This window comes from Dipodomys merriami, unplaced genomic scaffold (assembly GCF_024711535.1).
Source record: "Dipodomys merriami isolate MVZ:Mamm:240054 unplaced genomic scaffold, mDipMer1.0.p SCAF_7, whole genome shotgun sequence".
Taxonomy (NCBI): domain Eukaryota; kingdom Metazoa; phylum Chordata; class Mammalia; order Rodentia; family Heteromyidae; genus Dipodomys; species Dipodomys merriami.
This window is the reverse complement of record NW_027206290.1, coordinates 24,524,716-24,548,099: the sequence shown is the minus strand read 5'-3', so window position 1 is coordinate 24,548,099 and position 23,384 is coordinate 24,524,716. Positions and strand designations below refer to the sequence as shown.

General features: G+C 42.0%; 2 protein-coding genes across 2 annotated transcripts in view; one reads left to right on the top strand and one right to left on the bottom strand.

Moving 5' to 3' along the window:
• The window catches only part of Slc35a3 (solute carrier family 35 member A3), a 39,560-nt gene extending 19,113 nt beyond the window's left edge, over positions 1-20,447 (bottom strand). The window contains exons 1-2 of the mRNA XM_070007813.1: positions 20,158-20,447; positions 1,858-2,062 (exon numbers count right to left, since the gene is read on the bottom strand). Of these exons, the coding sequence (XP_069863914.1) occupies positions 1,858-2,044 (187 nt within the window). The 5' untranslated portion in view covers positions 2,045-2,062; positions 20,158-20,447. The remainder of the gene's footprint in view (positions 1-1,857; positions 2,063-20,157) is intronic.
• LOC138816963 (uncharacterized) lies at positions 18,473-20,537 on the top strand. Its single transcript, XM_070007267.1, has 3 exons — positions 18,473-18,618; positions 18,827-19,980; positions 20,071-20,537. Exons 1-3 carry the CDS (start codon positions 18,473-18,475, stop codon positions 20,535-20,537), a joined length of 1,767 nt encoding a protein of 588 aa, XP_069863368.1.
• Positions 20,538-23,384: the final 2,847 nt, after the last annotated feature.

Genomic DNA, 23,384 nt, shown 5'->3' with positions numbered 1-23,384 from the left:
ATTTATAACCGAAAGTTCAAAGTATTAATTTGCCACCAGTTTTTCACAAAACCAAGAGTGTGAGAGCTAGGGAGTGTGGCTCAAGGGTCTCCATGGTTCAACTGAGAGACTAGGGAGTGTGACTCAAGGGTCTCCATGGTCAAGCATTTGTAGAGCATGCCCGAAGGCCTGGGTTTAATCTCTAGCCACCACCAAAAACAAAGAGGGGTCGGGAGAACAAGTGCTGGAGAGAATGTGGAAGAAATGGACACTTTGTGGCTGCAAGTAGAAATATAAAATGATGTACCTACTATGGAAAATAGTTTGATTGCTCCTTAAAAGGTGAACATAGAATTACTGGTTACTAAGTAATTCTACTTATAAATATACACGCAAAAGAAGTAAAAACCAAGATTCAAACAGATCAGTGTTTAGCTATTGTAGCACTATTCATTGTTCACTGTAGCATTATTCACAATAACCAAAAGGTGGAGACAATCTAAAAAAAATGTAGGACATTTATACTATGAAATATTACTCATAAAAGGAAATAAAGTGTTGATACATGCTATAACATGGATAAACCTTGAAAATAAGTGAATAAGCCAGACATAAAAGGAGAAACATGATATGAATCAACTTATAGAAAATATCTAGAACAGGGGCTGGGAAGGTGGCTCAGTGTTAGAGTGCTTGCCTTGCATGCATGAGGCCCTGGGTTCGATTCCTCAGCACCAAATAAGCAAAAAGAAAAAAGCCAGAAGTGGCGCTGTGGCTCAAGTGGTAGACTGCTAGCCTTGAGCTGAAGAGCTGAGGGACAGTGCCCAGACCCAGAGTTCAGGCCCCATGACCGGACCCAAAAAAAACAAAACAAAAACAAAAACAAAACCCAGAAAGTATCTAGAACAGGCAAATCAGGAGTAAATTAAGGGTGACTAGAGGCTGGAGGTAAGGGAAAAATAGATAATTACTGTTTAATCATTAAACAATTTGTTGGTTAGATGAAAAAGTTTTAGACATAGTGGTGATGGCTACCCAATTCTCTGAATGTAAGCAAAGTCAATGAGATGTAGATTAATCATTAAAATGGCAAATTTTAGGTTGTACTATGTATGTACATATGTATGTACACGTGCATATGTGTATGTATGTGTATATATATTTATGTGTGTATGTATGTATGACTACAACTTTAAGAAAAAAATTAAAGACAGCATAGTGGAATATGCCCCTGAGGAAGAACCAAGTTCTGCGCCAGCATAGGCTACATAAGAAGGCCTAATTTTTTTTAATGGTCTACTCTAAAGTTCACCCAAATACATGCCAAAGGCCCTGGATTAAATCCTCAGCACCACCCAAAACAAAACAGGATGAGCTGAGAATAGGGCTGTATCTCCATGCTTGAGCTCAGAGTCCAATCTCTAGGCATGTACCTCAATGGTACAGCATGTACTTAATGTGCTTGAAGCTCAGAGTCCAGTCTCTACACCAAACCACAAGAACAAATTCATGAATTAACAAATCAATGTGCATTGTAAAAAAATGGTTTTCAAATGAGTCACTGCTGCACTAATCCAGTAGCAAATAAAAAGTCTTTAGTAAAAAATTATTATGGGCCCCTTAAAGTTCTAATAAGCACGGATTTATAGAACCTACTCTTATTCTCAAATACTACACTATAAATCATGATAAAAGACTAGAATAAAATAGCTTTAATGGTAGACTTAACTGTCTTAAAATGTTTTAAATATTGAAATGTTCTTAAGAGTAGGGCAATTAAATAATGTAAGGATTCAAAGTTTTATTTTGATATATTTGTATACATGTAAAGTAAATAAATGGCACAAATTAGAAACCAGAAAACTCCTAGATACCTACTACTGTCTTTGTAGACTAAAAAGATGCAGGCCATTATCTTCAAAAGTTCAGCAACAACCACTGCTGTAGAAGATAGATAACGAGGTCCTTCCTCTTTCAAAGTCCTAGAATAACGCATGGTTAGAACCAAACTGGTAGTCTGAAAGACCAAAATTCCCAACGAGAGATATTTCAGGTTGGCAGACATTGTTTTATCTTCATTTGCCTGAAAAACAAAATAAACAAGGCGAATAAAATTATAAACTTCAGAAAACTAATATCCAATAAGAAATACCTGGCTCCAAACAGATAAGCATCTTCTTCTTCCTTCTGATTATAACCAAAATCCATGGACCACAGACAAAAAGCAAAACTGCCAGAAGACTCTGAAAGATGAAGAAAACTAGGCAAACTAGCTGGAGACCTTGGGTCTCAGAGATGACCATCAATGCTTTGATTTTTTTTTTTTTTTTTGCCACCTATATAGCACTCAAGGTGCTACAGTAAAAACTTGGACTTGCCAACAAGTGTAGAACAATACTAGCTCCACTTTCTCTAAAAAGGGGTAAAAACAGCAGTCCTAGAGAATGGGACCATCTGTGGGACAGTGCCTTGTTTAGCAAGGAGCAGTGTGGTGACTGGACTGATGCCACCAGAGTCGGCAGCCAGAGGAACTGTGGAATGGTCCTGTTGACTATTCCTGTCATGTACAGGGTAAGTATCAGCAAAGAGACAGTAACCCTTCCTCCTCCCCAGTGGCTGCCTATTAACAAAGGAGATTTAAGCAGGAACTAAGCCTCATAATGCTCAAAGTGACCAGGATATAGTCTAAAGTGAGAAAACACACACACACACACACACACACACACACACACACACACACACACACACACACACACACACACACACACACACACACACACACACACACACACACACACACACACACACACACACACACACACACACACAGAAAAAGACAAAAAAAATCTCAACTTGGATGTGTAATAGCAACCAACAGGTAATGCAAAGATGACCCAGATGTTGGAATTACTATCAGAGAATAGCTATCAGAGAAGCTATCATAAAAATTTAGCCATAAGCAGTTATAAACACTCTTGGAAATCACTGAGTCACAATGAAAAATAGCATAACTTCTTTTGTATCCTTTACCCAATTTCCTCCAATGACAATAGTTGCAAAGTCCTTGTTTTCCCTAAAATAATTTTTAATATTAGGTCGAGACTCACTTTGCCTTTTATGTATTTGTTTTTTTTTTTTTTTTTTTTTTTTTTTTTTTTTTGTCGGTCATGGGGCTTGAACTCTGGGCCTGGGCGCTGTCCCTCAGCTCTTCAGCTCAAGGTGAGCACTCTACCACTTGAGCTACAGCACCACTTCCGGTTTTCTGGTGGTTTATTTGAGATAGGAGTCTCACGGTCTCTCCTGCCCGGGCTGGCTTTGAACCGCGATCCTCAGATCTCAGCCTCCTGAGTAGCTAGGATTACAGGCGTGAGCCACCAGCGCCCGGCTTCTTATGTATTTGTTTTAGTGGTGCAGGGACTCAAAGTCAGGACTCATGCACACTATGCTTCCAATTTACCATTGAGCTATATTTCTAATCCCAAAGAAATCAAATCAGCTGAAAAGTAAAAGGATTAGGCCAATGCAGTGGTAAGGAACTGCAGCCCCAGCTATCAGGGAAGTAGAGGCAGAGGAGAGATTAAGTCTAGGAGTTTGAGATGAGCCTGATCCACATAGTGAGATCTAGTTTAGGGAGGGAAGGTATAATACAATGAAAAAAATAATAACTGGAAACATTTGGAGGGACCATATTAACATAATCAGAATAGATCACACAAAAACTATTTCTAGTATCAATGGAAACTATTTCATAATGATGAAAGAGTTAATACTTCAGAAAGCTATAGCCATTATAAATGTGTATCTGGCTCATTAATACAGCTTTAAAACATAAAATTAACTATGAGAAAAAACAGACAAATCATCATAGCTAAAGTTTCCTTTAATTTAATTTTATTTTAATGGTCATAACTAAAGATTTTTAACCGCTGGGCACTGGTGGCTCACACCTGTAACCCTAGCTCTGAGGAGACTGAGATCTGAGGACTGTGGTTCAAAGCCAGCCCAGGCAGAAAAGTCTTCAGGAGACTCTCATCTCCAATTAACTATTCAAAAATGGAAGGGAGAAAAATAAGGGAGGGGGTAACAAGTTCGACAAGAAATGTACTCACTACCTTATGTAACTGTAACCCCTCTGTATATCACCTTGATAATAAAATTAAAATTAAAAAAAAAGGGGGCCAGGCACCAGTGGCTCACACCTGTAATCCTAGCTACTCAGGAGGCTGAGATCTGCGAATTGAGGTTCAAAGCCAGCCTGGGCAGGAACATCTGTGAGACTCATCTCCAATAAACCACTAGAAAACCGGAAGCGGCACTGTGGCTCAAGCAGTAGAGCGCTTGCCTTTAGCTGAAGAGTGCAGGGACAGCGCCCAAGCCCAGAGTTCAAGCCCCACAACTGACCAAAAAAAAAAAAGTGGGGGTGGGGGAGTGGCACTGTGGCTCAAAATGATCGAGTGTTAGCCTTGAGCAAATGAGTTCAGGAGTAGCACCCAGGCCCTGAGTTCAAGCCCCATGACCAACAACAACAAAGATTATTAACCTAACTTTCTCAATAAATAGAATTCATAAAGCCCCAAAGAAAATCAGTAAGGATTTGATGCTATCAAACTGTGGCAAACATGGAGATATTCCACCCAGATTCTCCCTCAAGGAAAATTTTAAGCATAGGATATAGTCAGCCAATGGTTTTCCCATCCAACATCACATGTATCCTTGACCTCCAGTTGCTCGAAAGCCTAAATTTAATCACAAACCAAGTCTCTGGACCCTTTGTGTGGTAGAAACTAGAAAGTTCATTTTATTTTTTGGTGTTGTCTTTTGCCGTGTGTTTGTATCTGACAAGATATGTTGTCCAGGTTGGTCTCAAACTCATGAGCTCAAGTGGTCCTCCCTGACACAAGCTGATTTCTAAAATCTGTATGTAAATACAAAAGACTTAACAATCAAAACAATTCTGGGGGGCTTGGGAAGGTGGCTCAGTGGTAGAGCACTTGCCTTGCATGCATGAGGCCCTGGGTTCAATTCCTCAGCACCACATAAGCAAAAAGAAAAAAGCTGGAAGTGGCGCTGTGGCTCAAGTGGTAAAGCGCTAGCCTTGAGCTGAAGAGCTGAGGGACAGGCCCAGAACCGGACCCCCCAAAAAAAAAATTCTGAAAATGAAGAACAGCTGAAAGAGTCAAACTACTGGACCTTCCAGATTTACTTAAATCTATGAAGACTGATGTTATTATAAGGACACAAGGACATCAGTACCTTATAATAGGTTGCTTACAAACAAAACAAATTGTTATTTCTCAGTTAATTAAAGCTGAAATTTCAAGGTCACAGTGAAAGCATGATCAGGTTCTAGTGAGGTCTTACTTCTAGGTTTGCAGATTGCTATTTTCTCATGGTATTCTCATGTGACAGTGTACAGAGTTTTCTGGGGTTTGTTTTTATAAAGGCATTAATCCCATTCAGGAGAGCTCTACTCATATGATCAAAGTACTTACCAAACACCATTATCTTCCTAGTATCATCACGTCGAAAGTCAGGATGTCAACATGTGAATGTGGGAGAAAGGGCACACTCAGTGCACACTCTGTATGTGTGTGGCCACATGGTCTTGCTATGTAGCCCAGGGTGGCCTCAAACTCTAAATTTTCCTGCATTAGCCTCCTAGATACTGAGACCTCAGGGTTAAAGCACTGTCAGCTAGTTTTGACAAAGGTAGTGAAGGAAAAAGACCATCTGTGACAAATAGCTCCAAAACAATGTGTTATCAGTATTTTTAATAAACATTTACCTTAACAGCCTCACACCAAATTTTAACCAGAAATGGATCAAACACCTATCATAGTTAGCATACACAAGCCACTCTCTGAGTGTGATAATGTGGCACCATAAAAAAGTAGTAGTAGTGCCAGGCATCAGTGGCTCACACCTGTAATCCTAGCTACTCCTGAGGCTGAGATCTGAGAATTGGGATTTGAAGCCAGCCAGGGCAGAAGAGTCCCTGTGAGATTCTTACCTCCAATTAACCACTTGAAAACCAGAAGTGGCATTGTAGTTCAAAGTGCTAAAGTGAGCACTAGCCTTGAGCAAAAGAGCTTAGGGACAAAGCCCAGGCCCTGAGATCAAGCCCTAAGACCAACAGAAAAAAAATAGTAGTAATAATAATAAATTATCATAGGCCTAAAGATGTTGTTCAGAGACAGAGTGTTTGCCTAGCATGTACCAGGCCAAGGTTCAATCCCAGCACTATGAACACAGGAAAAAAACTAACATAAAAGCTAAAACCATAAATATTCAGTAAGAAAGCACAGGAGAAAATCATATTCATGTATAAAAAAGGAAAGATTTCTTAAGCAGAACACAACATGAACCAAAAATGCAGAAACGATGTATAAACTACATGTCAAAAAAAATGTAATGCTCTTCGAAAGATACTAGAAAAATAAAAGGCAAGCTACTTCATGAGAATACTCTCAGCACTCATACACGACTATGAACGTGTATATATACACATAGAGTTATGTACTTCTCATAACACTACAAATAGAAAACACAATTTAAAGATAGGCAAAAGGTATTTCACCAATACATACAAATGAGTGGCTAATAATCACACACACAAAGTTTAACATCATAGCCATTAGAGGAAAAAAAAAAACAATGAGATACATGTACTAGAATGGCTAGCTTCGTTTTTGAGACAGACTCTTACTATGTTGCTAAGGCTAGCTTCAACCAACTATCCTGCCTCAACCTCCAACTAGCTAGTATTACAGGTAGGTGGTAGCACATCCAGCTCTCAACTGGCAAACTTTAAAAAGTTAGTGCTGGTGGTTCACGCCTGTCAGGAGACTGAGATCTGAAGTTAATGGTTTGAAAAGCCAGGTAGCACAGAAAAGTTCATAAGACTCATCTCTCCAATAAGCTACTCAGAAACAGCCATAAGTGGCACTGTGGCTCAAGTGGTAGAGTTCAGCTCCAGAGCTGGCCAAAAAAAAAAAGACTTATGACAGTTCTCCCTTCCCTCCTACTATTTTAGTAGTAAATAATATATTTAATAATCATTAGGGTGAGTATTATTATTACAGAGAAAACAATTCTTGAAGGCAAAAGTGTACCTTATAAAATCTGATAATTCCTACCCTAACAGAATATGCCCCAAACACGAAACAATGCCACACTGGGACTGTATGGATAATTGTTTAATGGTAAAATACACAGTTCTACCCCTAAATATATAAAAATATATACAGTTAATAGAAAAATTACTTCAGATAGGTGACTTGACTTTCAGAGACAATTACACAGAGGAACAAGCTCATAAGAAGACATGGGCTTTATCAAGCATCTGCCTCACTGCTGTAAGCCTGCAGTCATAAAAGAATCCTGAAGGTGGAGGTTTCCAAAGTGACCTTACATTAGCTCTTCATTTTAAAAATAAAGAATAAAGAAAACGGGCGCTGGGAAGGTGGCTCAATGGTAGAGTGCTTGCCTTGCATGCATGAGGCCCTGGGTTCGATTCCTCAGCACCACATTAGCAAAAAGAAAAAAAGCCGGAAGTGGCGCTGTGACTCAAGTGGTAGAGCGCTAGCCTTGAGCTGAAGAGCTGAGGGACAGCGCCCAGGCCCAGAGTTCAGGCCCCATGATCGGACAAAAAAAAAAAACAACCATAAAATAAAACAGTGAGTTGGATGATTCATTCTTGAATAAATCAAGCAACTAGAAATACAAGACTATAAAGTTAAATATCAGCTTGGCTGGCTCATACTACATGCTACTGTAAAACTCAAGGACATCCTGGTCCCTTATCTCTATATGGAAAGTAAGTAAGTTGCCAGCACATTTGGCATAGGCACATGAATCTCCTGGAAAATGTCAAACTGTAATTTCAGTTCAGTTCAAGAAGTCTTCTATTTATCTTATGCTATTAAGTTCATAATATACCTGTTTAAATAGCAATCTTCTCATTCTTTGCAAGTGAAAATGTAAAGGTCAGTTGCTAAACAAAGATGTTTGTTTTTCCCTTTCCAAACATGCATGAGACATCAACATACACATTTTAAATAATACTTTTCTTATTAATGCTTTTTAATTATTAAGTAGTTATTAATGTTTTTAGTTTCCAATACTGTATGTTTAACAAGTTGGAAAAAAGAAAAATGATCATTTATATCAGATTACTTACAAAGAATTATAATTTAATATATTATGCTGCCAAAGGACAGAAAAGCTCAATGAAATTAAAGTATCGGAATTTATATCAAATACATAGCTTTTTTAGAACATATATTCATAGAATAAGTTACTTAACATAAATCATTAAATAGAAGTTAGAACAAAGATTACGTTACATTTCTATAATGTATAAAGTTTAGTTGTTTCTTTATTAGACTGTCAAGTATTTTCCCATCATACCTTACAAGAAACTCTAAACAATTTCAGGTTTAAGATTTAATTCCAAAACAATCTCATGTTTACTTAATTTTACACTGAGTGCCAGTGGTTCATCTCTAGCTACTCAAGAAGTTGAAAGCTGAGGATGGAGGTTCTCGAAGCCAGCTGGAGTAAACAAATCTGTGAGACTGTTATCTCTAATTAACCAGCAAAAAGCCAGAAGTGGAGGTATGGCTCAAGTGGTAGAATGCCAGTCTTGAGCTGAAAAAGCTAAGGGAGAGTGCAAGCTTCAATAACTGCGCACGCACACGCACGCACGCATGCGCGCACACACACACAAACTCACACAATTTAATTTCAAACCAGTGAGGTTTATGCCTGTCATCCTAGCACTCAGGAGGATGAGACAGAAAGACTGCAAGCTGGGGCCTTCCTGGGGTACATAGTGAGACCCTATTTAAAAAATTAATTTGTCCTTTCTATGCTGTATTTCTCTTACCACATAACTTTTATCCTTTCAGATGTTGCTAATCCTTTAGTTTCAGGACTATTCTTGGTTTCACAAAAACTTCCTATAAGTACTGAGCACCAGTGGCTCCAGCCTGTAATCCTTACTGCTCAGAAGGCAGAGGGAGGATCATCCTGGGGGCAATTGGGTATGCCTGTCATCCCAGCTGTGCAAGAGGATGAAATCAAGAGGACCACAATCTCTAACCGTGGGGGAGGGCGACCCTAACTGGACCCCTGGCTTATACCAGTAATCCCAATTACTCATGAATTAGAGCAAGAAGGTCCAGGAAGTTCAAGGCAAGCCCAAGGAATAAGCTTTTTTTTTTTTTTAATTTTATTTTATTTGTGAACATACTGTACAGAGGAGTTACAATTACGTGGGCATTTCTTACCAAGCATTGCAGCCTCCTCCTTTGTTTACCCGTCACATACCTTCCCAGCCTCCCCCCTCCCCCCCAATCCCAATCCTTCTCCTTCCCCCCATTTTCCCCCCCTCCAGGAATAAGCTTTTTTGAGATCCTATCTCAACCAGTAGTTGGGTGAGGTGGCACATCCCTCTCATTTCTGCTACTGTAGGAAATGGAAATATGAACACTGTCATCAAGACCAGGCTGGGCAAAAAAGTGTAATCCTATCTCAAAATACCTATAGCTAAAAGGGCTGGAGGTGTATATGGCTCACGGAGTAGAGTGCTTGACTACCAAGTATGAGACCCTAAGTGTGAACTCCAATGCTGTCAAAAAAAAAGGTGGGGAAAGAAGTTCATGATAGTTCATCTCAATAGGAAAAACTATGTGTGCTGAGGCACATCTGTCATCCCAGCTATGGTAGGAAATGTAAACAGGAGGATAGTCTTTAGCCCACTTATTTATTGGGCAGTTGTTTCTTTGAGGATTTGTTGTTGGGGGATTTAATTTTTTGAGTTCCAGGTATATTTTAGATATGAGACCCTTGTCCGTTGTATGGCTAGTGAAGATCTTCTCCCAATCCGTGGGCTTTCTATTGATCTTGCTAGCTATGTCCTTTGCCATGCAGAAGCTCTGCAACTTTATGCAATCCCATTTGTCCAACCTTTCTTTGATTTGTTGTGTTTCTGGGTCTCTATTAAGAAAATTTCAGCCTGTGCCAAGGAGACCTAGGGTTTCTCCTATTCCACCTATTGCAACAATGAGATCTACAAGTCATTATGTGGAAAAACGAACTTTACAATTTTGGGGGTGGGGGTGGGGAAGGAATGGGAAGGGGAAACAAAGGAGGAGGCAACAATGCTTGATAATAAATATACTAATTATCTTGCCCATGTAATTATAACCCCTCTATACGGTATTTTCACACAAAAAAAAAAAGTCTCCAGTCATGAAAATCAAAATATTTAGTCAATGTTTGAAACTGTAATAAAGTCAGGCATAATAACCTGCATCTATAATCCTTCCATTCAGGAAGCTGAGGCAAGAAGATCCTGAGTTCAAAGCCTCTTTGGACTATATAGCAAGAGCTATTTAAAAAAACAAAACAGCCAGGCACCAGAGGCTCACACCTGTAATCCTAGCTACTCAGGAGGCTGAGATCTGAAAATCACGGTTCAAAGCCAGCCTGGGCAGCAAAGTCTGTGAGACTCCTTATCTCCAATTAACCACCAATTGGAAGTGGTGCTGTAGCTCAAGTGATAGAGCACTCGCCTTACACTGAAGAGCTCCGGGACAGTGCCCAGGCCCAGAGTTCAAGACCCACAACCAAAAAAAAAAAAAAAAAGCCCTGTAATAAAACACACATTTTAAGAGCTACTAAGATATACTAAAATAATTTTTATTCTATTGTAAAAATAAAAGACTAAATTTCTATTATTATAATTGAATGAGCTTTCATTTTTATTTCACTAAACATTAATTCTAAAATATACTCCCTTAGTACAAATAGTCTGCTAGATAACAAAGTATGTTAGAAACACAAGTTTAGGCATACATCATGGTTGCACATCTGTAATCCCAGCACTTGGGAGGCTCAATTAGGAAGACTTTGAGTGTGAGGCCAGCTTGAACTACACAGTGAGTTAAACGCTAGTCTGAGCTATGTAGCAAAATAATTTTTTAAAAAAACTAAAAATAAAAACACAAGTTGTGTTATACAAATATAAGTTTATACTATATAGCAGTCAGAAACAACTATGGTATAAAATATAAAGCTCTAAAGGTTTTTCCAAGTAAATGAACAGAGAAAGTAAATACATATAGAAATGCTAAGCTCAGATTTATTTTTATCCATTATCTCACAGCCTGCCAAAACGATAAAAACTAGGACTTACAGCTGTAAACTATTTATCTAAAATTAGTGGAAATTTTTTTTCTGGTCCTGAACTTTTTTCTAGCACTCTACCACTTGATCCACAGTTCATATCTGGCTTTTGTTGCTGTTAATTAGAGTCTCATAGACTTTCCTGCAAGGGCTGGCTTTGAACCGTGATCCTCAGATCTCAACCCCCTGAAGAGCTCAAATTACAGGTATGAGCCACCAGCACCCAGCTATATCTTCTTCTCTAACAATCTCAGAAGGAAACATGGTATTTTAAAAAAGGCAGTAATCTGTTCTTAAAACACAAATTAATCTTGTGGAAATTCAAAAATATTCTTTTGATAGAAGTGAAAGAAATAAAGAGAAAGTAATTCATACTATTGTTATAAAAAATTTGTTCTATAACAGAAATAATAGCTTCTAATAATAATAATATAATAGCTTCTACTCCCAAGTGGGGTGTATGTGTGTATGCATGTATGTATGTGTGTTCACATGAGAGCCCGTATGCGCGCGTATGTCAAGTACTGGGCTTGAACTAAGGGCCTCACCCACTTTCTTGGCTTTTTTACTCAAAGCTAGCACTCTACCATTTGAGCCACAACTCCAATTTTGGGCTTTTCACTGATTAAAGATGAGTCTCTTGGATTTTTTTTGCTTAGGCCGGCTTCAAACCTTGATTCTCAAATCTCAACCTCCTCAATAGCTAGGATAACAGGCCTGAGCCACAGTGCTCAGCCTTAAGTGCCTAAAAAAAGCAAAACTCTTGCTCACTGAGACTTTTTCTTTTGGTGTGTTTCTGCAGTGTTGGAAAGCAAACCCAGAATCTTGCACATACTGCACCACATCTCTAGTCCACTAAGTGACCACTCTATTGCCCCTAATATCCCATTACAATCTAAGTTAAACAGCTCTGCATTGTTTCTTCTATCCTCTCTGTCCAATTATATAAAAGACAATATGACCTATAGGTAAGCTGCAGTGTTGCCAATTTTTAACAAGTTCTTTCACAGACTGCAGAATTTCCCTTACTACATTCATGTAAAATCAATGGTGTTCAAATATATTTTCAACAATATAAACATAAAACCTGTATACATTCTAAGTTTTAGACTTAAAAAAAATTGTTCAGGGGGCTGGGAAGGTAGCTCAGTGGTAGAGTGCTTGCCTTGCATGCATGAGGCCCTGGGTTCGATTCCTCAGCACCACATAAGCAAAAAGAAAAAAAAAAGCCAGAAGTGGCACTGTGGCTCAAGTGGTAGAGCGCTAGCCTTGAGCTGAAGAGCTGAGGGACAGCACCAGGCCCAGAGTTTGGGCCCCATGACCAGACCCAAAAAAACAAAAAAATTGTTCAGTATTATTGTACCCAACATAAAGTCAGTGATTTGGAAAACAGAGTGATCTACTGGGTATATCACTAAGATCTCTTTTTAATACAAGTTTCCAAGTAAGGAAGTGCTCCTTCCCACCCTCCAATCTGTTACTCTGCTCTGCCATTTTCTGCTGTGGAAATTTATCATTGCTAAAGGCAGGATTTAATGGTACTCTACAAAATATTGGACACTAATGTAAAAAGCCTGGAAAGCGGAGGGGAGAGGAGGGGAGGCAGGGAAGCAGGGAACAGGATGCTGAGTGTGGTAGTACACACTTGTAATACCAGAGATCAAGAAGATCAGTTTCACTCCAGCCAAGCAAAAAGTTAGCAAGACTCCACTGCCCTCAATAACAAAAAAGCAGAAAATGGTGATATACATCTGCAATCCCAGCAATTCAAGAGGCATGAATACGGTCTGAGGTCAGCCCAGGGATAGGGGGTGAGGATTTGGAGGGGGAGTTAAAATCATACCAGGAAAAAAATAAATAAAACTAAGGCCAAAGGAACTGTTGGCATGACTCAAGTGTTAAGAGTGGTTGTTGAGGGGCTGGGAAGGTGGCTCAGTGGTAGAGCGCTTGCCTTGCATGCCTGAGGCCCTGGGTTTGATTCCTCAGTACCACATAAGCAAAAAGAAAAAAAAAAGCCGGAAGTGGCGCTGTGGCTCAAGTGGTAGAGCGCTAGCCTTGAGCTGAAGAGCTGAGGGACAGAGCCCAGGCCCAGAGTTCAGGCCTCACGACCAGACCCTCCCCCCCCCAAAAAAAAGAGTGGTTGTTGAACAAGGAGGAGACTATAAGTCCCTAAGTTCATCTCCAATATCATAAAAAAATAAAAATTTAAAAAGGGCACTGGTGGTTCGCACCTGTAATTCCCAGCTATTTAGGAGACTGAAATCTGAGGATTGCAGTACAAAGCCAGCCTGGCCAGGAAAGTCCATGAGATTCTTGTCTCCAATTAACCACCATAAAACTCAAGGTGGTGCTGTGACTCAAGTAGTAAAGCACTCACCTTGAGCTGAAGAGCTGAAGGACAGTGCCCAGGTCCATGACCAACAAACAAACAAACAAACAAAAAATTAAGCCATGTAGGGCCCACAGAAATTAGATTAGGAAAGGCTAAGGCCAAGGGGAGGGGGAATAAAAATAAATAGACTAGACAACACACAACTCTCCAGAAAGCAATCAGCCTAGGATAAACCTGAAAGGTAATGGGCATTGAGATGTTTTTTCCTGTCATTCAAAAATGGTAAAAGTTTTAGAAAAATGTGCTCACCAATGAAAATACTGAACTGAAACTTAATAGAACATATAAAATAGGTTGGAGCTATGGTATCACTAAAAGGCTTTTAAAACTTTTTCTAATCCTAGCTGATTGCATTTGGGAAATTATCAGAAGATGGTCATACTCACCTGAGCACTAGATTCTGGTGCTGGAATTAAAAATGCCGGGTAGGTTAGTTATTTCCTTTTTTGCTTGTTTTTTTTCTTTTCTTTTCTTTTTTTCAGCAGTGCTGGCTCATGCCAGACAGGCAACTCTCTACTGAGCTACACTTCTAAATACTTAAACCACCACTCTTTCTTAACATAAACTTGCAGTCCTTCCCTCCCAAGAAAACTTATAGTGTCAGAAGTTTATATGTACTAAGTTCTTATGGGCTTAAATCACACAGAATATGGATTGCATTAATTATGCTTGTTCCTCAATATTTACCATTCCAAATCCCATGTCACTCTACCTAACTGATAGAGACAGGCTTCTGACTCTGTCAAATCTATTCTCCTTCAGCAGATGTCTTAGTAAAATTTCCCTAGTGAAACTTAACCAACTCCTTACTAAATACAGGATACAGCCCAACCCCTTCCATCTAGAATTACTATTCATAATCTGGTCTTAACCTAAACTTCCTGCCATAAATGATTACTTCTCTCAAACACATTCCTCCACCTATTTCTGAACAAATATCTGTCTTTTAAAGAAATCAAACTCTGGGGATGGAGTTACAGTTCGGTGGTAGAGCATTAGGCTAGCAAGTCAAAGGCCCTGGGTTTGATGCCCAGCAGTACCTGGAGGAGGAAAATCAAAAGCTTTCTCCTTCCAAGACTTCCAAGAAGACTGAACTCTTTTATTTCTCTCCCGTGACATTTTACACATACCTTTTTTTTTTTTTTTTTTGGGGGGGGGGTCCGGTCGTGGGGCCTGAACTCTGGGCCTGGGCGCTGTCCCTCAGCTCTTCAGCTCAAGGCTAGTGCTCTACCACTTGAGCCACAGCGCCACTTCCGGCTTTTTTCTTTTTTCTTATGTGGTGCTGAGGAATCAAACCCAGGGCTTTGAGCATGCAAGGCAAGCGTTCTACCACTGAGCCACCTTCCCAGCCCTACACATATCTTTCTATACTAGCACTCACAAATCTTATCAAACGAATTTATTGACATATACACATTTCCTTCTTTTAGTCATCACTGTATTTGTCACCAGTTGCTATTATCAGTAACATTTTAGGAGTTTACTTTGTTAGACTAATAAAAGGGATTCACTCCACTGTACCCAAATCCTCACAAGAAAGAAATGATCCCTTCATGAAGTAAGACTCTCAATGTGGCAATAACCATACACAATTCTTTCTGCATAATACGTAAAAGATAGATATAAGCCAAAACTAGTTCTCATCAAATGTTTTCTAGTAACTCTAGCTCATAAAAGACGTTAAATTCAACAGCTGGTCTGGGAATGTGGCTTAGTGGTAGAGTGCTTGCCTAGCATGCATGAAGCCCTGGGTTTGAATCCTCACTACCATATAAACAGAAAAGGCCAGAAATGGCACTGTGGCTCAGGTGGTAGAGTGCTAGCCTTGAGCAAAAAGATGTTAAGGGACAGTGCCCAGGTCCTGAGCTCAAGTCCGAGGACTGGCCAAAAAAATAAAAATAAAATAAATGAATCAAAGAGCCTTGCGAAATCTACAACACGTCAGATACCTTGTTAGGTTTTTACATGAATTATCTCATTTAAATATAATTTGAAGAAGGAGGTATTTAAAGATTAGGAAACTAAGGTTCTCAAATATCAAACTAACAGCTTCCCCTGCATATGTCAGAGCTCAAATATGAACCAAGATTTCTATCAAATCACATGGTGTTGCAGTAAAGCCTGTTTTTAAAGCATGTCTATGCTCTGAGGTCAGTCATCATACAAATGAGTACACCTCTGGATACAGACTGAGTTCACACTTTGCACTCACCAGTTAATAACTAGAGTAAATTACTGAACCTTTTGTGTACCTCATTCTTTATCTACAAAACAGGAAAAAACAGTATGTACCTAATATGACAATTAGGAGGATTAAAGACATAAATCAGATACAGCAGTTATTAGTACAATGATTTATTCCAGTACTCATTCAATGCCTTTATAAGATCCACTCATATTTATATACTTATACTACTTACACTAGGAATGTTGTTTAAAATTGGCTTTATTGCACATATGCATTTAAAAAAAAAGCTTCTTTCCCAATTTTTACAGAGAAAACAACCCAGGTACAGGAACAATTTGTGGAATGAACTTGACCTTAGTATTTTATTTGATGTGACCAAAATTTTTCAGCTTGATCTTAACTGTTAATTTCTACTACACTATGTAACCTAGCAAAAATGCTTTTAAACCAAAATTTTATTATTAAATATACAGTAATCTATCTCAAACTGATGCTTTGATTTCATTTGAGATGGTATCTCTTCTATGAATAAGTCTGGGCAGGCAATCTGGTGGAAAAGTTGATTAGCACACCAGCTCCTAAAGTTATTTGATGTTTATATATAGCAAATACTCTCAAATATGTAATAAAACACATTTTAAAACAATGATTAAACTGTATTCCCTTCTGTTGTATGAGAAACAGAAAATCATCCTCTATTTTTCCCTCTTTATCTTATTATAAAACAAATCATCAATGAGAGAGAGATAAAGAGAGAGAGATATCAAAAATACATGACAAGGCCAAACATGATGGTGGTACGCGCCTGTAATCTTAGTTACTAGGGAAGAAAAGCTAGAATTCAAGGCTAGCTCAGGTAATGAGGCCTACCTCAAAAACAAAATACATTCAATATTCTTTTTCTTTTTGTCAGTTGTGGGGCCTGAACTCTGGGCCTATGCACTGTCCCTCAGCTCTTCAGCTCAGAGCTAGCACTCTACCACTTGAGCCACAGCGCCACTTCCAGCTTTTTTTGCTTATGTGGTGCTGAGGAATCAAACCCAGGATCTCATGCATGCAAGGCAAGCACTCTACCACTGAGCCACCTTCCCAGCCCTCAATATTCTTATCTATGGAATGCAATAATAATTATCCTACCTCAAAAACTTATTAGTAGGATCAAGTGAGGTATTAGAATATGAAAGGCACTTTCAAGTGTAAGATAATAATAATCTGAAATATAAACAATGAGTTACCCTATTCTTGTGTCAAATTCATTAAAAGCCTAATGTCATGATACTATAGTACTAAAAAAAATGTAAAAGGTACCATTACTTCTCTTAGCTTATATTCTAATAAAGATAATTAAGATTCTCAAATAGCCATAATTCAATGTAAGTTTAGCAAGTATTAGACAATTTCTAAAGCCTAGCACACAAAAGAATAAAATGTGGTGCTGTGGCTCTCAAGTGGTAGAGCACTAGCCTTGAACTAAAGAGCTGAAGAACTGAGGGACAGTGCCTAGACCCAGAGTTCAAGCCCCATTACCAACAAAGAAATAATAATTAAACAATAAATAAAATAAAATATTCACACCTAATAGACTTCAGAAAGCTTCATATAGATGGCTATAGATTAGGATATGTGGGATAAAGTTACTTTGAAAAAAGAAAGAAAGATATATCAGTTTAAGTCATGGAAACAAAATATGAAAAACTTTGAATTATCCTCTAATTTACACTTTACTCTAGAACTGATAATTTAGTAGTTAGGTGGCAGGGCGCTTAGCATGTACCAGACCCTAGATTCTATCTCTAGTACCACAAATCCTTTTTTAAAAAATTAATTTTAGAGCCAATAGAATACTTCTGAGAATAGAATGAGCAAAATGGCATAACATCTTTGTCTTTAAAAATCAATGACAGCCAGTCGCCAATGAAATCCTAGGTACTCAGGAGGCTGAGATCTGAGGATCAAGGTTCAAAGCCAGCCTGAGCAGGAAAGTCTGTGAGACTCTTATCTCCAATAAACTACTCAGAAAGCCGGAAGTGGTGCCATGGCTCAAGAGCTCAGGAACAGAGCCCAGGCCCAGAGTTCAAGCCCTTCGACCACCCCCCCCCCAAAAAAAAAAAAATAAATAAAATGACAGAGGGCTGGGAGTAAGTAAGGCTCTATAACAGAGCACTTCCCAGCAAAGGGGTACAAAAGTGGTAACAGAGTAGAGAGGTGACAGGCCAGAAGTAGCAATCCCCGTTTGGAAGACAAAAGAGCCTACTGAGTAGGTAGGGAATGAAAGAGAGAGGGGAGCAAGATAGGATTAGAAATGTACTGCAGAAGTCACCCCCTTAAAAGAAACAAGCCATGAAAGTGAACAGGACTACCAACCAAGAAACTATACCAAATAGCCTCTTTAACTTCCAAAGTCATATATTGTTAAAAACTTAACTCTGGTTCCATTTCAAAGATGGCAATTAATACACTACAATTACAAAAAAAAAAAGTCCAGGTTACTACTATAACAATATAATGTTAAGGTTACTACTATAACAATACGTTAAGGGATCTGCTAAATAATCAAGGCCCATTATTACATTTATCTTTAATTCGTCGGAACTAAAACCATTCTGAACTGAAGATGGTTTAGTCAGTTTAAATTTTAAAATGCTGATTAAAATCCTGTGTACACACACACACACACACACACACACACACACACACACACACACACACACACACACGTGCGCATGCTCCTATTTTCTCCTATTCTGATAGGAATGCCTTTCTACTGGCCTTACCCCCGGCAGCCTGTCCATCTCTTGCAGCCCCTTCATCTCCTGGAGCACAAGGTCCCGGTCCTGGGACATCAGCGCCCACCACGAAGTAGCACCGAGTGTGGGGGCCCAAGGGGCGCTCACCAAAGTTAGGGCCTGACTGCGAGCTTGGCCCACAGAGGCCCGGGGCTCGGCACACCTCCAGCCCCAGGCGCACACTGCCTCTGGCGCTCGACACACCCCTCTGCTAGGGACCTCTTCCTCCTCCGCCCGCACATTTCCACAGGGTGACAACGTGTCACTTCCTCCACCTAAGTAATACGTCAGGCAGGGGACGACTCCGTCCCGGCACACCGACTCTGCCTCTCCACACCAGCCCCCCTGCACACCGACTCAGTCCCCTGCACACCGACTCCGCCCCCTACACACCGACTCCGCCCCCTGCACACCGACTCCGCCCCCTGCACACCGACTCCGCCCCCTACACACCGACTCCGCCCCCTACACACCGACTGTCCCCTGCACACCAGCCCCCTGCACACCGACTCTGTCCCCTGCACACCAGTCCCCTGCACACCGACTCGGCCCCTCCACGCCAGCCTCCTTGCACGCCAACTGTGTCCTCTGCACTCTGATTCTTGTTCCCTCTACACCGACTCCTCCCCTGCACACCGGCTCTGTCCTTCCACACCAGTCCCCTGCACACCAACTCTGTCACTGCACACCGACTCCGCCCCTGCACATCAGCCTGCTGAACACCGTCCCCGGCACACCAGTCCCCTACACACTGACTCCTCCCCTGCACACCAGCCCCCTGCACACCGGCTCCGTCCCTCCACACCGGCTCCGTCCCTCCACACCAGCCCCCTGCACGCGAACTGTCCCCTGCACACTGGCTCCCTCCCTGCACATCAGCCCCCTGCACACTGGCTCCCTCCCTGCACACCAGCCCCCTGCACACCGGCTCCGTCCCCTGCACACCAGTCCCCTACACACTGACTCCTCCCCTCCACACCAGCCCCCTGCACACAGACTCCGTTCCCTGCACACCAGCCCCCTGCACGCGAACTGTCCCCTGCACACTGGCTCCCTCCCTGCACATCAGCCCCCTGCACACTGGCTCCCTCCCTCCACACCAGCCCCCCTGCACACTGGCTCCGTCCCTCCACACCAGCCCCCTGCACGCGAACTCCGTCCCCTGCACACCAGTCCCCTACACACTGACTCCTCCCCTCCACACCAGCCCCCTGCACACCGGCTCCGTCCCCTGCACACCAGCCCCCTGCACACCGGCTCCGTCCCTCCACACCAGCCCCCTCCACACCGGCTCCGTCCCTCCACACCAGCCCCCAGCACGCGAACTGTCCCCTGCACACTGGCTCCCTCCCTGCACATCAGCCCCCTGCACACTGGCTCCCTCCCTGCACACCAGCCCCCTGCACGCGAACTCCGTCCCCTGCACACCAGCCCCCCGCACATCGGCTCTTCCCCTCCACATCAGCCTCCAGCACACTGACTCCGTTCCCCTCACACCAGCCCCCTGCACACCGGCTCCGTCCCCTGCACACCAGCCCCCCGCGCGCCGCCGCCTCCGGGCCCGCCCCGCCGCCGCCGGCCTCCCAGAGCCCACCGCGCCCGCCCCGAGCGCCCAGACTCACCGTCCCCGCGGCTCTGCCAGCTGCCCGGGCCGGGGGCCGCGGCTCGGCAGCAAGACCGGGCGCCCGGGGCTGCTGAGCCCGCCGGGTCCGCTGCGCCCGCCGAGCCGCTGCGCCGCCAGCTCCCGCCGCCACCTCAGTGCCGCCCTGGCGTTTCCGGGTTCCCGCGGTCCGCTCCACCACACGTTCCGGCTTCCGCCGGGGCCCCGGCAAACGCCGTTCCGGGCTGGACTCCGGCCGCCCCAGCTTCGCACTCGCCAGTTCCGGGCCTAAAGGCCGTACCCGGCGGCTCGGTCAGTGGCCCAGGGGCACAGATCCGGGGACCCCGGCCTCCTTCTAGACGCCCCCGGGGCACAGATCCGGGGACCCCGGCCTCCTTCTAGACGCCCCCGGGGCACAGATCCGGGGACCCCGGCCTCCTTCTAGACGCCCCCGGGGCACAGATCCGGGGATGGGGGAGATGGATCCGACCCCGTCCTAGTCGCCCCAGGGCACAGATCCGGGGGATTCTTCACCACGCCGGCCTCTCCAGACTGGCAGGCTGCAGGAAATGACCTGATGACGAGCGCTGGAGAAAGGGCAAAGTCCCTCAGGGCAAAGGACCCTGAGGGAGGGCAAGGAGGCGGATCCCGCTTTAAAAAAATGACTGTCAGTGACCTGAAAACAAACAAGATTAGCCACGAGTCGTGGGTCGAGTTGCAGACCAGTACAACTTGTTTGCTGGAAATGACCCTTCCCACCCTGACAGTCCTTCCAGCCCAGGAGACCCCCGCCAAGCCAGCAGTGGGCTGGGAGCGAGGAGGAGGGACCACCCCTGCGGTCTGTTAGGGGATGGACAGGCTGAAATGAATATCCGATTTGGTGATCAACTAAATAAGGCCAGGATTATGCCTTTCCTTTTTAACATGTTGATGTTAAGCTCATGCTCTCTCTCTCTCTCTCTCTCTCTCTCTCTCTCTCTCTCTCTCTCTCTCTCTCTCTCTCTCTCTCTCTCTCTCTCTCTCTCTCTCTCTCTCTCTCTCTCTCTCGTGTGTGGCAGTCCTAGGGCTTGAACTCAGGGCCTGGATACTGTCCTTTAGCTTTTTTGCTGAAGGCTGGCTCGCTCTGCTAATTCCTGGTCAGCTGATAGGGTTTCTGGACCCTTTAGTCTCATACCTAACGAATGTATTAATTCTTCGGTGGGCACAATTTTGAACAGACTTGGGAAGTGGTGGAAACTGTGGACAAGGTGGGACCCCGTTGGAGGAAGTGGGGGTCTCTAAAAACCTGCCTTTGAAGGGTACATCTCCCCTCCTCTGTCCTTATTGGCTGCCTGTCCATCTTGAAGTGAAAAACTCTGGTTCCCAACAGCCTCCCTACCATGGTGTCCTGCTTCACCACAGAAGGTGTTAGAAGCAATGGAGCCAAGTGACCATGAACATGGACAGAAATCTCTGAAAGCCTGAGCCAAAATAAATCCCTCCTCCATTAAGTTATTTATTTAGGTATTTTGTCACAACAATGAAAAGTGACTTTCACAGTACTTGGAATGTTCTGTTGCCCTCCCTCCACCATGCTAGAGAATTAAACCCGGTGTCGTACTTTTTACATTCTACCACTGAGCCATCTCTCTAGCCCTGGTCTAATTTTTCTGCTACTAAAATGTACGTGGTAAGTTATAATAATAGCTAGTCACTATTCTAAGATCTGTGTGTATGCACACACACACACGCATATAAACACTTATACAGGTATTCAGAAAACACTATGTTCAGTTACTGTGTGGGTGTGAGGGCAAAGAAAGAGTTAAAATATTTTTAAATACATCAGTAAGAAAAATACACCTTATAGAATAAATACATTCTTTAAAGAAAGACCTTTCAATTTGTTCAGAAAGCTTTAAAATCATAACAATAGATATAGAAGCATTTCTGATTATGTATGGAGTAGTAACATAAACTTTGTCACCATTGATAAACATGAAACTAAAAATGACCCAAAAACTTATACAAACAAGAACAACAATGAAAATGAGAACAATAAAAAACAAGTTATGTGGTAGCAACACCTGAAGTCCCAGATACTCAAGAAGCTAAGTTGGGAGGATCACTTGAACCTAGGAGTGTAACTCCAGCCTGGACAATTTAATGGGACATTTTTTCTTCCCAAAAGAAAGCAATACTTCAGTTAGCCTTCCCTAGATTTATAATTTATCTTCCAATAATACAGAACTATTGTTCCCTTGTATTCCCCATTCACAACACCTATTCTAAATTCTCTCATATGATGTTCACCAAATGCAGAATACTTTTCTACATTCTCTATCTTTTTATAGTTGACTTTGTCACCAGATGCAGGTGAAGATTTGCTAAGTTTTCCTTAAAGTAGGGACTCTTCACTTAGCAATCACAGAATAAGAATTTCTGGACAAACCGGGGCGCTGGTGGCTCACACCTGTAATCCTAGCTACTCAAGAGGCTGAGATCTGAAGGTCGCAGTTCAAAGCCAGCCCAGGCAGGAAAGTCTGTTAGACTCTTATCTCCAACTAAACACCAGAAAATCAGAAGTGGCACCATGGCTTAAAGTGTTAGAGCCTTGAGTGAAAAAGCTCAGGGACAGCGGCCAGGCCCTGAGTTCAAGCCCCATGACCAACATAAAGAAAAAAAAAATCTTTCATGAAATAAAAGCAGAAAGATTGAAACCAATCTCTTTCTATGAAGTAAGAATTATAGTCATTCTCAAAACAGAGCTGCAACAAAAAAGAATTATAAATCAACTGCTGGGTACTGGCACAAAAATAGAATGCAATGATATGGAAGAAAAATGGATGCAATTGAAGGACATCATAGTCATCAAGATGAACCAAGCTTAAAATAAATAAAATATTATGTCTAGCTTTCACATAGACCTAAACGACATGCATATTTATGGTATGTACGTATTTATTTATATTCATTTCCATATAGATAAACACAGACATGAATCAAACTACGGACCTTCGTAGGAAGAGATAGGGAAAGGGGAAAAGAAAAAGAAATAGAGTGATTTTTGAAATACATTTTGAAAGAGGATTAATTTAATTAAAATAGATCATTTGTAAACTGACACTAGTGACTCACGCCTGTACTTCTAAACTAGTCAGGAGGCTGAGATTCACAGTTTGCAGCCAGCCCAGGCAAGGAAGTCCATAAGACTCTTAGCTCCAATAAACTACCAGAAAGCTGGAAATGGAGCTGTGGCTTGAGTGGTAG

Bases quoted from the DNA above. Each gene is read 5' to 3' on its own strand.
- LOC138816963 (XM_070007267.1), top strand. From the start codon at position 18,473: ATGCTCCTATTTTCTCCTATTCTGATAGGAATGCCTTTCTACTGGCCT. The intron at 18,619-18,826 runs GTGTGGGGGCCC...GTAATACGTCAG, and splicing joins CCACCACGAAGTAGCACCGA to GCAGGGGACGACTCCGTCCC. The intron at 19,981-20,070 runs GCTCTTCCCCTC...CCTGCACACCAG, and splicing joins CACCAGCCCCCCGCACATCG to CCCCCCGCGCGCCGCCGCCT.